The 13,308-nt window shown below is 37.9% G+C and overlaps 1 protein-coding gene across 1 annotated transcript; it reads right to left on the bottom strand.

Moving 5' to 3' along the window:
- Positions 1-6,350: 6,350 nt before the first annotated feature.
- Positions 6,351-12,577, bottom strand: grpr (gastrin-releasing peptide receptor). Its single transcript, XM_026162724.2, has 4 exons — positions 11,507-12,577; positions 10,166-10,517; positions 9,739-9,852; positions 6,351-8,989 (listed from the first exon to the last, which is right to left on the bottom strand). The coding sequence occupies exons 1-4, from the start codon at positions 11,875-11,877 to the stop codon at positions 8,720-8,722; spliced, it is 1,107 nt and encodes a 368-aa protein (XP_026018509.1). The 5' UTR covers positions 11,878-12,577; the 3' UTR covers positions 6,351-8,719.
- Positions 12,578-13,308: the final 731 nt, after the last annotated feature.

The following is a 13,308-nucleotide window of genomic DNA, read 5'->3' on the forward strand; positions in this document are numbered from 1 at the left end:
CTTAATGTTTGGACTGTTTCATAAGTAACTAAAAAGTGTTTTGTTCCTTTTAGGTACTGGTTAATTTTCCCTATTGAAAATAAAGACTGATATAACCAGGAATTACAAGTTGCCCCAGCGAAATAAGACAACCTCAGCTTGTCTTAGATATCTATTTGAAATGTTTTTTAAACATGTCACTCTTAAAAAATGCAGTCATACAGTCAGCAACACCCACTGAGTCAAGGGTTGTTATTTCAGATGCATGTTTAAATCCCGACTATCTTGTTCCTTTGACTTTAGTTCATGTTTTTAAATATTTTTAAATATTCAGTCAAAAATAATTAATTAAAAAAATATTTTGTGTTAATTTTTTGTTTTAATGTCAGCATAGCCATGTATTAATCTGTAAAATAAAACAGAAAGCATTTGTCATATAGTGTGGGAAATGTAAATTGTGACTGCTGAACCCTGTAATTAGTGAAATGCAGGGCCCCTGCATGATGACCCAAGAAGTTTCAAACTTAAACGCACATGAATATGTTTGGCCTGTGAGTTCAAAAGCCCTTCTCTTAACTGCTATAACACAGTGGTTCCCAAAAGCATCACTACTTCCACGTCTAATTGTCTGTAATGGAGGTGGAGTAAACCGGATCCACCTTGGCAAAACACTGATCCTGCCAATATTTGTTCGCTCGGTTCAAATCACAGACAAACTGTATCCCACAGTTGTTTTTAAACCCATTTTGCACAGAGAGACATTTTTTGAAAAATATATTGATAACAATGTTGAATATTCTTACACAGTCAAAACAAAACAAAAACAACTATACGTAAAATAATTAAAGATGTTTGTTTTTCTGCTTTTTCAAAAAAGGTAGTGGTTTATTTAATTGCAACCTGTACTCTATTGCAGTTAATTTTTATTTTTTTAATTGTTTACAAAAGGTTTGAGGTGTGGAATAAACTGCAATGGAGTTTGAAAACAAAATATGGGTGTGTGTGGTTGGAGGACGTGGGGGGCCTAGCAAAAAAGGTTTGGGAACCACTGCTATAACATAGCTTGCCAGTTTGACATCATACAGTGAGGATTATATCAGGAGTTTATGTTTTTGCAAATGCATTTTTGAATGAGCCCTTGGTTATACTCCTCTGACAGCCAAGTCTGCTGCTCCATGAGTTCAAGTCCTTGATGCTATTCATTTGCCAATAACTCGTGTAAATATATCGATTAAATTCAAGACATCAAAGCAGAATGCTGGATGTATATGGACCTGCCACCAACAGCAAAATGCACATTCATAAGAAAGACAAGCTTCTGAGCAGTAGTTGAATATAAACACAAAGGTCAGGCTTAAAAAAGAAAACTGCAACTGAAAAAAAGAAAGCAATATTCCCAGGAACGTCAGTGGCAGCAGACGTACAGATTCAAAGACACCTGCTAGTGCTAAAACTGGGAGCTGTGCTTCACCCAGCCCTGATAAAAAGCAGGTGTTTCCCACCTTATTAAAATCTGCAGATTCTGTCAAGCACAGAGCAACAGCGTGTAATCCAGTAGTCATTTCATTTAAGCAGTGCTGTGCCCTGTTTGGCTGTTTGCAGATCTTTTGAGGTTTTATGATCTGCTGCTCATATTACATTGTATTTAATCCCATCAGATAGAGAAAATTCAAGGAACACTTTGGTGCACAGAGCCATTGATGGTGAATTTATTCTTTAATTAGTGCGATTAACTGTGAAAGATGCGGCATGTTTTAAGGAGGTAAGTGAGTCATACTGATTTTAAAGATAAGATATCCCCTTTTCTACTGGAAAGAGTACTCTTGCATTGTCAGCTATGGAGATTTCAATAAGCTGAGCTGTGGGCAAAAGGTGAGAAAGTACCCTATCTGCATGAAGTGATGAACAAAATATTTGACTTCAGCATAAAAATGTCCCAAGCAGGAGAATTTAACATGATAATACCCACTGAATGAAGACTTCCTGGTCCTGGTTCTTCTTGGTACCTGGCGAACATGTTAAATTACTCTACAGCATAGGTGTCAAACTCTGGCCCGCGGGCCACATTTGGCCCGCAGCTGGCCTACTATATATTGTTTAGTATTAAGCTTTGCTTGTTCCATATTCAGTTTTCCAGCAAAACTTATTTGAGTCCATAAGAAAAGATTCATTCTTATATCTGGAGAAGTTTTTCAATAAATATTACTGTTAGCCCGCGACTTTGTTCCAGTTTTGAATTTTGGCCCACTGTGTATTTGAGTTTGACACCCCTGCTCTACAGCGTACATCGGAAGCATTTGCACGGATGAAACATGACATAATCAGAATCTGCATATCAGTGGAAGATTGATTCAAAAGCAAGCCTTGGAATCTTTGCTTATAAGTAGAGACTGCCAAGGCACTCTTACCCTGCTGACATGCTGTGCCACTGCTTAGAGCAGTAAGACCATTTGGAGCCACAGCACATATTTCACATAAGAAAAATCACACAGCACACCACCAAACCAAAATGTCACAAAAAATGAATTGATAATTTTTCCCCACGCACCAGACATAGTGGAGTTGGCTCGGTTTGTCCCCAGTATACCTTTTTTGCTTTCTTCTGACCACTATGCTAGGGCCTTCATATGGGTCTGAGTTTTCTCCAGGATCCAGCTCAGACTGACTACTCTTTCTTTTCAAATGTTTATCTATTGCTAATAGGTTTTGTAACACAGTATGACTATTATGTAATTTCTTCTTTATCTTCTTCTTTTTTACTGGAAGCTGGCAACCCATTTAATTAAAGCAGGTAGTTGTACTGCCCTCTAGTGGAAAAGAATGTAATTGTTCTACCCGTTACGCTGATTGCTTAGAGTACTAACCAGGTGGATCCAGATAATCTTCCACGGCGCACCTATGTTCCAGGGCACAGTAGTTGGGATACACTGACTTAGAGGATAAAATGAATGTATTAAAGGGCGTTTCTGGAAAGAAAACCCAATGCTGTCTCCAGGAAACCTGAAGCTTGTTTTCTAACGAAGCAAGAACAAGAACTTCACTTCAAAACAGCTTTTTTGTGTCCTTGAGCAGCTGCTGAGACAACAGCTCAATAACTGCACTTGAAAAAAGGTTGTTCATTCACAACCCCAATGCAAACTGACAGCTTAATCAATTTTGCAAAGAATGAGGTGATTGCTCATGTGCTATGTGTTAGAGGCCTGTCCTCACTCGAGACTGAAACTGCTGCATCTACTGAATGCTGGTTTGGGGAAAGTGAATTTAACTGCAAAAAATAATAATAATTGTGTATTGTATTTGTGTCTTTAATTTAGATAACCTTGTAGAAATTTACCCGTGACATCCATTTTTCCATTGTTGATGACTGTCATATAAATAAACATCTCCATTTGTGTGATATTTGACATACTGTCTGTTATCTGACGTCCTATATATGTGCATCCAGATAACCTCCATCATCTCTAACAGTGTTTAAATTAATCAGACAGAAAACAAACACAACTTCTCATTTGTAAATGTGGTTATTTATGTGTTACTGTTGTTGTTCAGCGGATGTATTGATTTTCAGTCGTGCACACCAGTTTTGTCTCCTACATGTTTTAGGCAGCCTCAGAATTGATTTTGCACTCATCACAAAGAGTCAAAATGCCACGATGTTTGAATGTCATCGCGTCTCACAGTTCAGGGAAACAAATTCATAAAGGTCAGTTCAGCTACACAGAGTTTTGTCTCCCCCTTGCTGCAGAATTTGAGCGATGACTTTTTCCTCACTCATCTGTTTGAATTGCAGAGAAACATAATTGGAAACAGCTATTTTTGCACTTTTACAAGCAAGCATTAATTCACCAATTTTCTGCTAACTGAATCCATTAAAATCCATTAATTCTTACTTCTCGAAAATATTAAATGGATATGAGAGAAGTGTAGAAATTTCATATCATGAAGAACTTAAAGCTACAACACTGAAAAAATGACAGTGATGATTTCATTTTGACTAAAATGATGTGAATATTTTGTGTGACATTATTATGCATTATTTTATCTGAAATTTGAGCAGATTTCTTGAACTAATTCAAACTTCTATCTTCTGTTCTTCCAATCCTGTCCAACATTTTGGGCACAACAACCACTTATGTAAAAGATTGAATGTGTAAGTATTCATTGTAGCAATGCTGAACTACAGTATTCTTTAAACATACTCATTTCAATTATACCTAAAATTAACTTTTAAACTCAAATAAAATTTATTTTTAAAAAAAAAAACTAAATTTAGGGTCTAAGGAGAAAAAAACGAGTTAGCTGGTCAGAAACAGGTGCACTGCAAAATCTATTTGAAAAACTAAGTACAATTTGCCTAAGGTGACTAAGTTAGATCAACTTATTCATTTTAGGGATGTCAGTTTATTCAATCTCTTATCTTACCTGAAGCTCAAGGTGTTCAGCCATATATAAGACTCACATCACCGGCCAAAAGAAGGGATTGGTGCTACATCATTGACTCCCTGAGGTGAACAAAGTGAAAATGACTAAATAAAGCGCTGTTGTTTAAAAGATTCAAGATTCAAGATATGGTGCATTAAGTGGAAATAATCTGTAATTTTGTTACAGTGTAGCACATTGTTGAACAGAGAAAGGTTTTTGCTTCTGCATGAATGATCTTTCTTTCAGAGAGTCGGAGCTTCACAGTATTTCTTCATTTCTTTAACCTTTTCATTAATTTACTGGGTCCGATACAGTACAGAGGTGAGCAGTAGACATTGTGATATTTTAAAAGTTAAGTCACATTTTAAAGATTGGTTACTGGATTTGTGTCACTGATCGATCAGTCAACTATCAGGTAAAAATGTACATGGAATTTGAAAATGTGTCACTCTTTTGTTACAGGAGGACTAAAGGAGTGAGTTCATCAGACACAGTTCATGTTAAAGGATACTGACATCAAGTCAGACAAAAAGGAAACATGATGACATTTGACAGTTTTCACATGTCAAATGCTTGTCTTCTAACACTTAACTATAACAAGGTGGCCAGCCACATAGATCGATACAGATTTCAGTAAACGGATGTCACACCTACACAAACGCAGACCTTGAAGCTGAGTGAAAAGTGTGACGAGTTCAGGAGAACTCAAAGTGTTCTTCAGGCTCTGTTCATAAATCGACACTCTTAAAACAAAAGAAGAAGAGGAAGATGGAAAAATGAAAAGAAAAAATATAAGTTAGCTTGAGAATGAGTTGTCACTAGATCACAGTAGTAGTGCGCAAACACTACATCAGACCTGTTACCACTGATACTGTGATGAGACTTCAGTAAAGAGTAGATGAATAAGCAGATGCATCTCTCCTTTGTCTTTTCCTATTTCTTAAGGACATGACTTTCAGATACTGTTCATCTGCTGCAGATAGTTTTTCAGGCCTTACCATTCTTCTTTTCCCCTCCATTTGCCTATTTCCTTAAAGTTTTTATGAACATGCTGCAAGCTATGATGGGATATGCCAAGTCTTCAGATAATAGCACTTTGATGCCTTTTTATGCTTGAATAATTCATAGGTCGGTGTTAAGTGGCTTAAGAAACAAACAACAAAACCTTCGGTCATATACAAGGACGAGAATTAAAATGAGTGAAAAATCAGCCAAAACTTCGAAAGACTTTCCGAAAGCCTAGAGAACGATTGCTCGAGATCATTTTTTAAAAAGCTGCAAGAAAGTGTGACTCTTTGAAAGCAAAATATAAGGCAATGAGACATACTTTTTGCACAGGCATGTATGAGGAGGACAGACGTGACCGTGCAGATGACGAAAAGAGCTTTCAGAGGTGGTTAATTTGCCAAAATAAACTTTTCACTAAACTATTATAAACTGTTTATTAAAGCATGTCTCGATGTGGTCAGCATCTTGGGAGAGCCATGCACACTAAAACACCAAGATTCATATTTTCAGGCTTGAAAAAACCATGTGAAAATTTAACTGCAGTTAGATTTTTTTTAAGCTTGTAAACCCAGTTTTTCTACATTCAGTGAGAACAGGAGTGAGAGCCAGTGGTTGAATTACAGTTAAAATTTGTACCAAGTTAATTGAATTGCATTACTTAAACTTAACCAGAGCGCAGCAGTAACTAAAAAATGAACAGAAATCATTTTGATGGTGAAGAAAACCCCTTGTAAGACTGCACAGCTCATTAAGATGCAGGCTGTTCTGCAGGATTTAGATGTACATTTCCAGATGAACAATCAACAGAAACAAAGCTAACAGAGTAAAAACCGCAGGGAAAAAAACAGGAACAGGAACAGCTCATGGCCCAGACTATGCCTCCTTATCTGCCAAACATGGTGGTCTATTTACACTTTGGACACATTGTATACAGCTGCAAATGGAACAGACACGCTGGAATTTATTGATAATTTCACTGCTTACAGAAGCAGCAAGTCAAACAGCAACAGAGGAACAGGAGGAGATGCTGGGAAGACATCTCACCATTTGGCAGAACATTTAACATACAACAAATAACCCGAGAGCTTTTTAGGGGAGCCTCCAGATCGTAAATGAAAGTGTGTGTCCGGATTTGGTCTGTATCTGACTTTATTTAACTGTTAAAGTTAATAACCTATTTACATTTGAGACTCTTCATCGAATGAGCCTGTCTGTACAGATGACATGTTAAGTAGGGGGTTAAGACCATGCAGGACAGAAATTTGGCAAAGTGCTCAAACCACAACTAAACAAACACTACCCAAACTGAATTATGCACACAAGTATTACAACTACAGGCAACATCTTCTCCCACTGTGAAACACCAAATTAGGACATTGGGATGTGACATGCTGATGGTAAATCTAGTTATGTGACAGTACAGAATAATCATGGCCAGTGAGCATGCTGGCGTAGAAAATATGTAGCATATACAGGGTCAACAGGACTAAGGGCTCTGGTTTTGAATGAGTTTTATCCTGTTGTAAGAGAAAAGTGATCAATACATGATAGTCTGACAAATTATATGACGTTTTCGAAATTTAACTTGCCCAAGAAATGCATTTAAATGCAAAATTACATAACAAAAATATCGCTGTGGCTTGTGCTGCCAAATACCACAGGTGTGGATTTACATTCACTGTTTACTACTCACGATGCCAACTGAGGCAGTTAATATTCAAAATACATTTCTGAGGGTGAGCATCACAGCTGTATTTGGTTTTGGTCAAAGTTTTACATATAAATCAGTGGGGCTGCATACGGATTACATAGGATAAGCTTATTTTTAAAAACAAAATAATAGCAAATGCATACAATACTGTTGAATGTGTCAACGTTTCAATAGCTGTTTTCCCGTTTGTGGTACAGTGGTTAAAACATGTACGGTAGCTAACACACAAAAGATCCCCGGTTCAAACCAGGAGGAGACGCAAACAACCTCGGGGAGTCACAAGCTAGTATACTTCTACTACCAGACTCAAGCCTGGATAAATGGTCTGCTTCATTCCCTTTGGGAATTAAAGCTTGAGATATTTCTCAAGAAGCAGAACATTTATCCAGGCTTGAGGTTTTTCTCACCTTCTTGTTTCCTTTGGGAAATAAGGCAGAAGACAAAAGTACCAGATATATCCAATTACACAGTGCTGGTGTTGTTTCTAATTCATCATATTAATTAAAATGATTGGCCAACTAATCAGTCATGTTGCTGATGACACAGCAACATGAAACAAGGGAAATAAGAGAGAGAGGAAAAAACTCTTTTGTTCCTCTCCTCTATATAAAAAAGCAAGTCCACTAAGTCTGTAGGAAATGAAAAGGTCACATTTTGAATTATTAGATCAAGATTTGCTTTTGTTGAATTCTGGTGTCTTTAAGCTAAATTTGCCCACGTATTCTCCTTTTCAGTTTTTCATTTCCACTGTCACCAAGTGTTTGCTCACAGGAGCTAAACTGATTGTTGGGGTTTTCCTTCTAGTATTGCAGGGTCGTTACCCAGCAATGCAAACCGCTTTGAGATGTTGTACTGTTGTGAATTGTAAAATTAAAAATGAGTTGCACTGAATAACTGTTCGCTTCCTATAACAGTTATAGAAAACATTAATATATTGTGTAAATTTCTTATTTAAGGAAAATGATTATCCTACGGTGGCCCTGAGAGGCCAAACGGACTGCAACTTACGAAAACACCAGCAATAAGAAAAACGCTGCAAAAGCACACAAAACACAACGGAAATAGGAAAAAAACAGATTTCCAAAAGCACAAGGGAAGTGTTTCTGGGGAGACAATAACCCAACAGACCAGTTGCAGGAACCAAAATATGCTAAGAATTGCACTGGGAGACACTTAAAAGAAGTGAAGGATTTATCAGTTTTGTGAGGAAAGAAAATATGAGAGGTAAGTGTGTTAGCCTAACTATTAGCCTAAAAATCCGTCATCAGTATTATATGAATCATGATAAAACACACCTACCATGTTTTGGGTTCCTGCAACTGGTCCGTCGGTTTATTGTCTCCCCAGAAACACTTTCCTTGTGTTTTTTTCTATTTCTGTTGTGTTTTTTGTGACAGTTAACAGTTAACAAAGACAAATATTACACACCGCAAAAGATTCAAGGACATCAACAAAAGATTGATTGAATTGACTGTGTAGATGTGTAATGTTTTTCGAGAAGACATCACTCTTTGGGCTTATTGTATCATGTGGAGAACTGAAACCACAAGAAAACCACACAAACATATGCTACATGCATGATGCAGTTCACTTTCACGCTCACACACAGTCCTCCTGTCCGAGCTGCCTACCATTAATGACAGTCATAGAGTGATTTGAGCTGCGGACAGAAGTCACACGTGTACTGTAATGTATCGGGCTCTGTGAGTGTTTGATGATGATGCGACAGCAACAGCACAGGTGCTGGTTGAACTGCTTCTTGAAGGACTTGCTCAGCAGATAGAGGGCAAAGGGGTTCAGGCAGGAGTTGGTGAAGGCCAGGATACGAGCTACAACGCTGCAGACGAAATGAAGCAACGAGGTGTCCACCTGGCAGGCGAGAAAGAGATTAAAAGATTAGATTTGAGGTATCTAAAAATATTTTTTAAAAAACCTAAATTCATCTGACTTGACTCTTTTTAAAAAGATCTACTTTATGTGAGCCAACAGGAACAGATTTCTCATACACTCCAAAACAACAATTTCTATTTAAATAGCATATTTTAAATCAAAAAGCGCTGACGGCATTTTCAGATCAGGGATGGAACCAAAATTAATAAATCAATGGATATATCAGATAACTTTGTGCAGAATAGATTTTTTTTAAAGTTGAGATATGTTCCACTTACAATACACAAAAAGACAGAAACAAATAAACTGATTTGCACTGTTACAACTCATCCACCTAACACACAGTGTGTTAGATGGATGAGTTGTAACAGTGCAAATACTGCAATAGCTACACTCGTTTTGCACGATAGATAGATAGATAGATAGATAGATAGATAGATAGATAGATAGATAGATAGATAGATAGATAGATAGATAGATAGATAGATAGATAGATAGATAGATAGATAGATAGATAGATAGATAGATAGATAGATAGATAGATAGATAGATAGATAGATAGATAGATAGATAGATAGATCGATCGATCGATCGATCGATCTTACTTCTTGTATTGTCTATTTTTGTTACTGTTTGTACTGGAGCACTGTAACCAACAATATTTCTCCTAGGGATCAATAAAGTATTCTGATTCTGATAAAAAAATAATAATAATAATATTTGCCTACCTGGGAGTAGTGATAGGAGCGGTATAAGTATATAACGTGACTGGGTAGCCAGCATAGTGCAAACAGACCAACAAACACCAGCACTGTCTTGGCCAAGCGTTTTCTTGATTCAATCTGCTGTTCACATACAAAAAACAAAATGTTTAGATTAATTCAGATTTTGAGGACCATAACAAACATTTACAGGGGAAATATATGGTACATTTTAAAAGACTACAAACATGGTGGAAATACATTTTTTTCCAGTATGGAGAATTATTCCCCTAATTTTTTGTTTTGACTGTTTTTGTTTCCTTGGTAGCATAATAAAGACAAGAGACAAGCAACGATCATTTTTAAGTTGACAGTAAATTTCTAGTGGGGATTCATGTCATAAGAATAACCTAAACTGATCTATAGCTTGCCAAGTAACAAATTTAACACTAGCCTGTCGTCTTGCATGCACATTTCCCTCCACTGGCAGGTTGCAGGTGCTCCTCATCAGGCTCTGAGCGATGAAACTGTAGTACACAGATATGACCAGCAGTGGTATTATGTAGAAAATGAGGAAAGAGGCCATGGAGTGAATCTGAGGGTGCAGTTCAACTCCATGGGGATAAGGAGCACAGGTAACAAAACTCTCATTAGTGGAGGTGATGTTGAAGGTGTGGAGGTCAGAGAACACAGCCTCAGGTATTGCCAGGATCAGGGACAAGACCCAGATAAGCAATGCTTGCAGGACAATGCTGGTAGTGGAGGTTGATGTTTGAACATCCAAGGGTCTTACAATGGCCCTGTACCTAAAAGACACAGACAGAGGTAAATTAAACACACACACATGCATGCGCAGTTAGACAAGGAGACAAAGAGACCTTGTGTGTTCTGTAGAGGCATGCAAGGCAGTCAGTGCTTTCTAAGTGAAATCTAAAAGTAGACATTAATTAAACCTACCACATCCTTGCATCTAAAACAGGGTTTTGTCCCATAAAGGATCTCCCATTGCCTGTTTCCATCAAAGTACGTTTCACGTTATTTCCATCTTATTGACCAGTGTTCCTTAATAGTGACTGACTCAGACCAGTTTGGAATCTACAGCTTCTGTTGTTTTCAAAGGTGTGTTCCTGTCCCATTAACAGTCTGGAGCTGGGAAAACTCAGAGGTCAGCAGCTTTTTGTGAACAAACTTTCTATGTAAAATCCTTTAACATTGTTTATTTAGAGAGGAGTGGAGAAAAGAGGTCTAGGAAATGTGCAGCAAAATGAATTGATTGTCCTCGCATACTTACATTCAAACATGTAAACAATCGTGTTTCTTGTCAAAGATATGTTTAAGGTATTTTTTTCCTCTATCAGGTTTAGGATTGCATTATAGGCTATTCAGATAACAAACTCTTGAAGCACAGGATGCACAGGAACATTATAGGTGCAGCATTTATGTTTTTCACCAAAAGCCGAAACTTAGAACATCTTTTAATTGCTTTACGAAGCTGTACCAGTGACTGTTATATATAATAGCAATAGTTTCCTAATTCTAACTAATACATTTATAACAAATAATTATGATTGTGTAGCTATTGATTGCATTTATAGCCTTACACGTGGCAACAGACCAGAGCAGAAGCTCTGTCATGCGTAATTTTCCGAGGATCGATACACAGGTAAATATCTACTTAGACATTAAGTTTTTACGTCCTGTGGTTTCAATAGAAGACATACAGTCGTTTAACTTCTTTATGGATGCTGCTTTAAGTTATCCTTAGTTATGATGAGTTACACTGGTAAAAACCTACCTGTCAGCGGACAGGGCTGTGAGAGTGAACACAGAAACCCCAACCGAGGTGAGCTGGATGAAGGGGATGACTTTACAGCCCAGTCTGCCGAACAGCCACTCCTCTGACAGGTAGCGGCTGGCATCCACCGGAGCGCAGGTCACCAGCAGTAAAACATCCCCGAGCGCAAGACTCGACATGAAGAGATTCGGCACATTTCGGACGGATTTGGCAGAGCAAAACGTCTTGATGAGTGTGATGTTGCCGATTAGCCCCAACACAATGATTACACCGTAAACAGAAGCGATGGCTACACCGGTGTACAACATCGTCTGCGCCGGGGTTGGAGGAGAAATGAGGCTGCGCGACGCGTTTGTATGCTGATGCTCCATCTCCCCCACCGTCAAGCCAACGGACTGTTCCAGAGATAATTTGGGATAAATGTTTAAACTCTGAGATATGACAACACGTCCTTTCAGGGTTTCCAAAAAATAAAACAACTGGAGAAGTTATCGTGATATTTTGATGACGTGTGCAGGTCTCAAGCGGCCACCCGGTGCGCTTAGCGGAACTCAAAGTGCACCAATAAAGAGCAATCAATAAGTGTGTCAGTGGTATTTGATTTTAGAGAGAAAGCCTGAAAATGAAACACACAAAAGAAGCAAAAAAAAAAAAATCTATTATTTCACAGTTACATTTTTCTCTAAAGGTGGATCAAACTAGAAAGACGTTTTATAATTGTATAACTTTAAGTATCACTAAAATAGTCTTGTCTATGTATTTACTTTATGAAGCACGGAGGGTATGTACTGTAGAAAACATGTAAACAAAGGTCATATTAAGTCTGTTTTTACACTATAGATAGATAGATAGATAGATAGATAGATAGATAGATAGATAGATAGATAGATAGACAGATAGATAGATAGATAGATAGAAAATGTTTTTGTATGTTTGTCACACTAAAATGATCTTCAATTACATTTTGATATTAACAAAGAAAACACAAGTAGACACAAAATTGGTGTTGTTCCCAGACCATCATGAAAATGTTGTTCCAGGTTCAACGTTGCAAGTGACCAATCACATTGTTGTGACGTTATTCCTTTGCCATTCGTGCATTTATGAAATTCCAATGTTGCAAGGACAATATCAATTCTGCTTACTGTTTATTAAAGGGTTACGGTTAGGGTTAGGGTCAGGGTCCGTTGATCGGCGGACAGAGGCGGTTTCACGCAGTTTAAGTACAGTTTTTTGTTTTACGCCGGTTTTCCCCGAAGTCGCAAAAGTATGACGTCACAACATCCTGATTGGTCACTTGCAATGTTGATCCTGGAACAACATTTAGTATGATGATCTGGGAACAACACCAACAGGAGGATATCAGATCAACCAAAATGCTATCCCACCCACACCCCACCTCCTCCCTTATTACGACATGAATTAACTTTTGTGTATCACATCTTTGGAAAGCTGAGTTTAATTTCTTTAGCCACACCCAGGCCTGATAACTGCCACACCTGTTCAAACAAGAAAACATTAAATAGGACCTGCCTGGAAAGTAGAGTTGACCAAAAGATCCTCAAAAGCCAGACACTTGTCAGGAACAAGTGAGAAACAAAGTAACTCAGATCTTTCCCTCTTGAAAAGGTTATAAAGCCATTTCTAAAGCTGGGACTCCAGCGAACCACAGTGAGGGCCATTATCCACACATGGAGAAAACCTGGAACAGCGGTGGACCTTCCCATGACTGGATGGCCAACCAAAATTGCTCCATCAACTACTCATCCAAGAGGTTTTTGACCTCAAGCTGAAGCGCACTT

This window comes from Astatotilapia calliptera, chromosome 1 (assembly GCF_964374335.1).
Source record: "Astatotilapia calliptera chromosome 1, fAstCal68.1, whole genome shotgun sequence".
NCBI lineage: Eukaryota > Metazoa > Chordata > Actinopteri > Cichliformes > Cichlidae > Astatotilapia > Astatotilapia calliptera.

Coding starts and splice junctions, on each gene's coding strand:
- grpr (XM_026162724.2), bottom strand. CDS start 11,877: ATGGAGCATCAGCATACAAACGCGTCGCGCAGCCTCATTTCTCCTCCA. Junction 10,518..11,506: donor ACAGCCCTGTCCGCTGACAG/GTAGGTTTTTAC, acceptor TGTGTCTTTTAG/GTACAGGGCCATTGTAAGAC. Junction 9,853..10,165: donor ATGTGCATGCAAGACGACAG/GCTAGTGTTAAA, acceptor TGTGAACAGCAG/ATTGAATCAAGAAAACGCTT.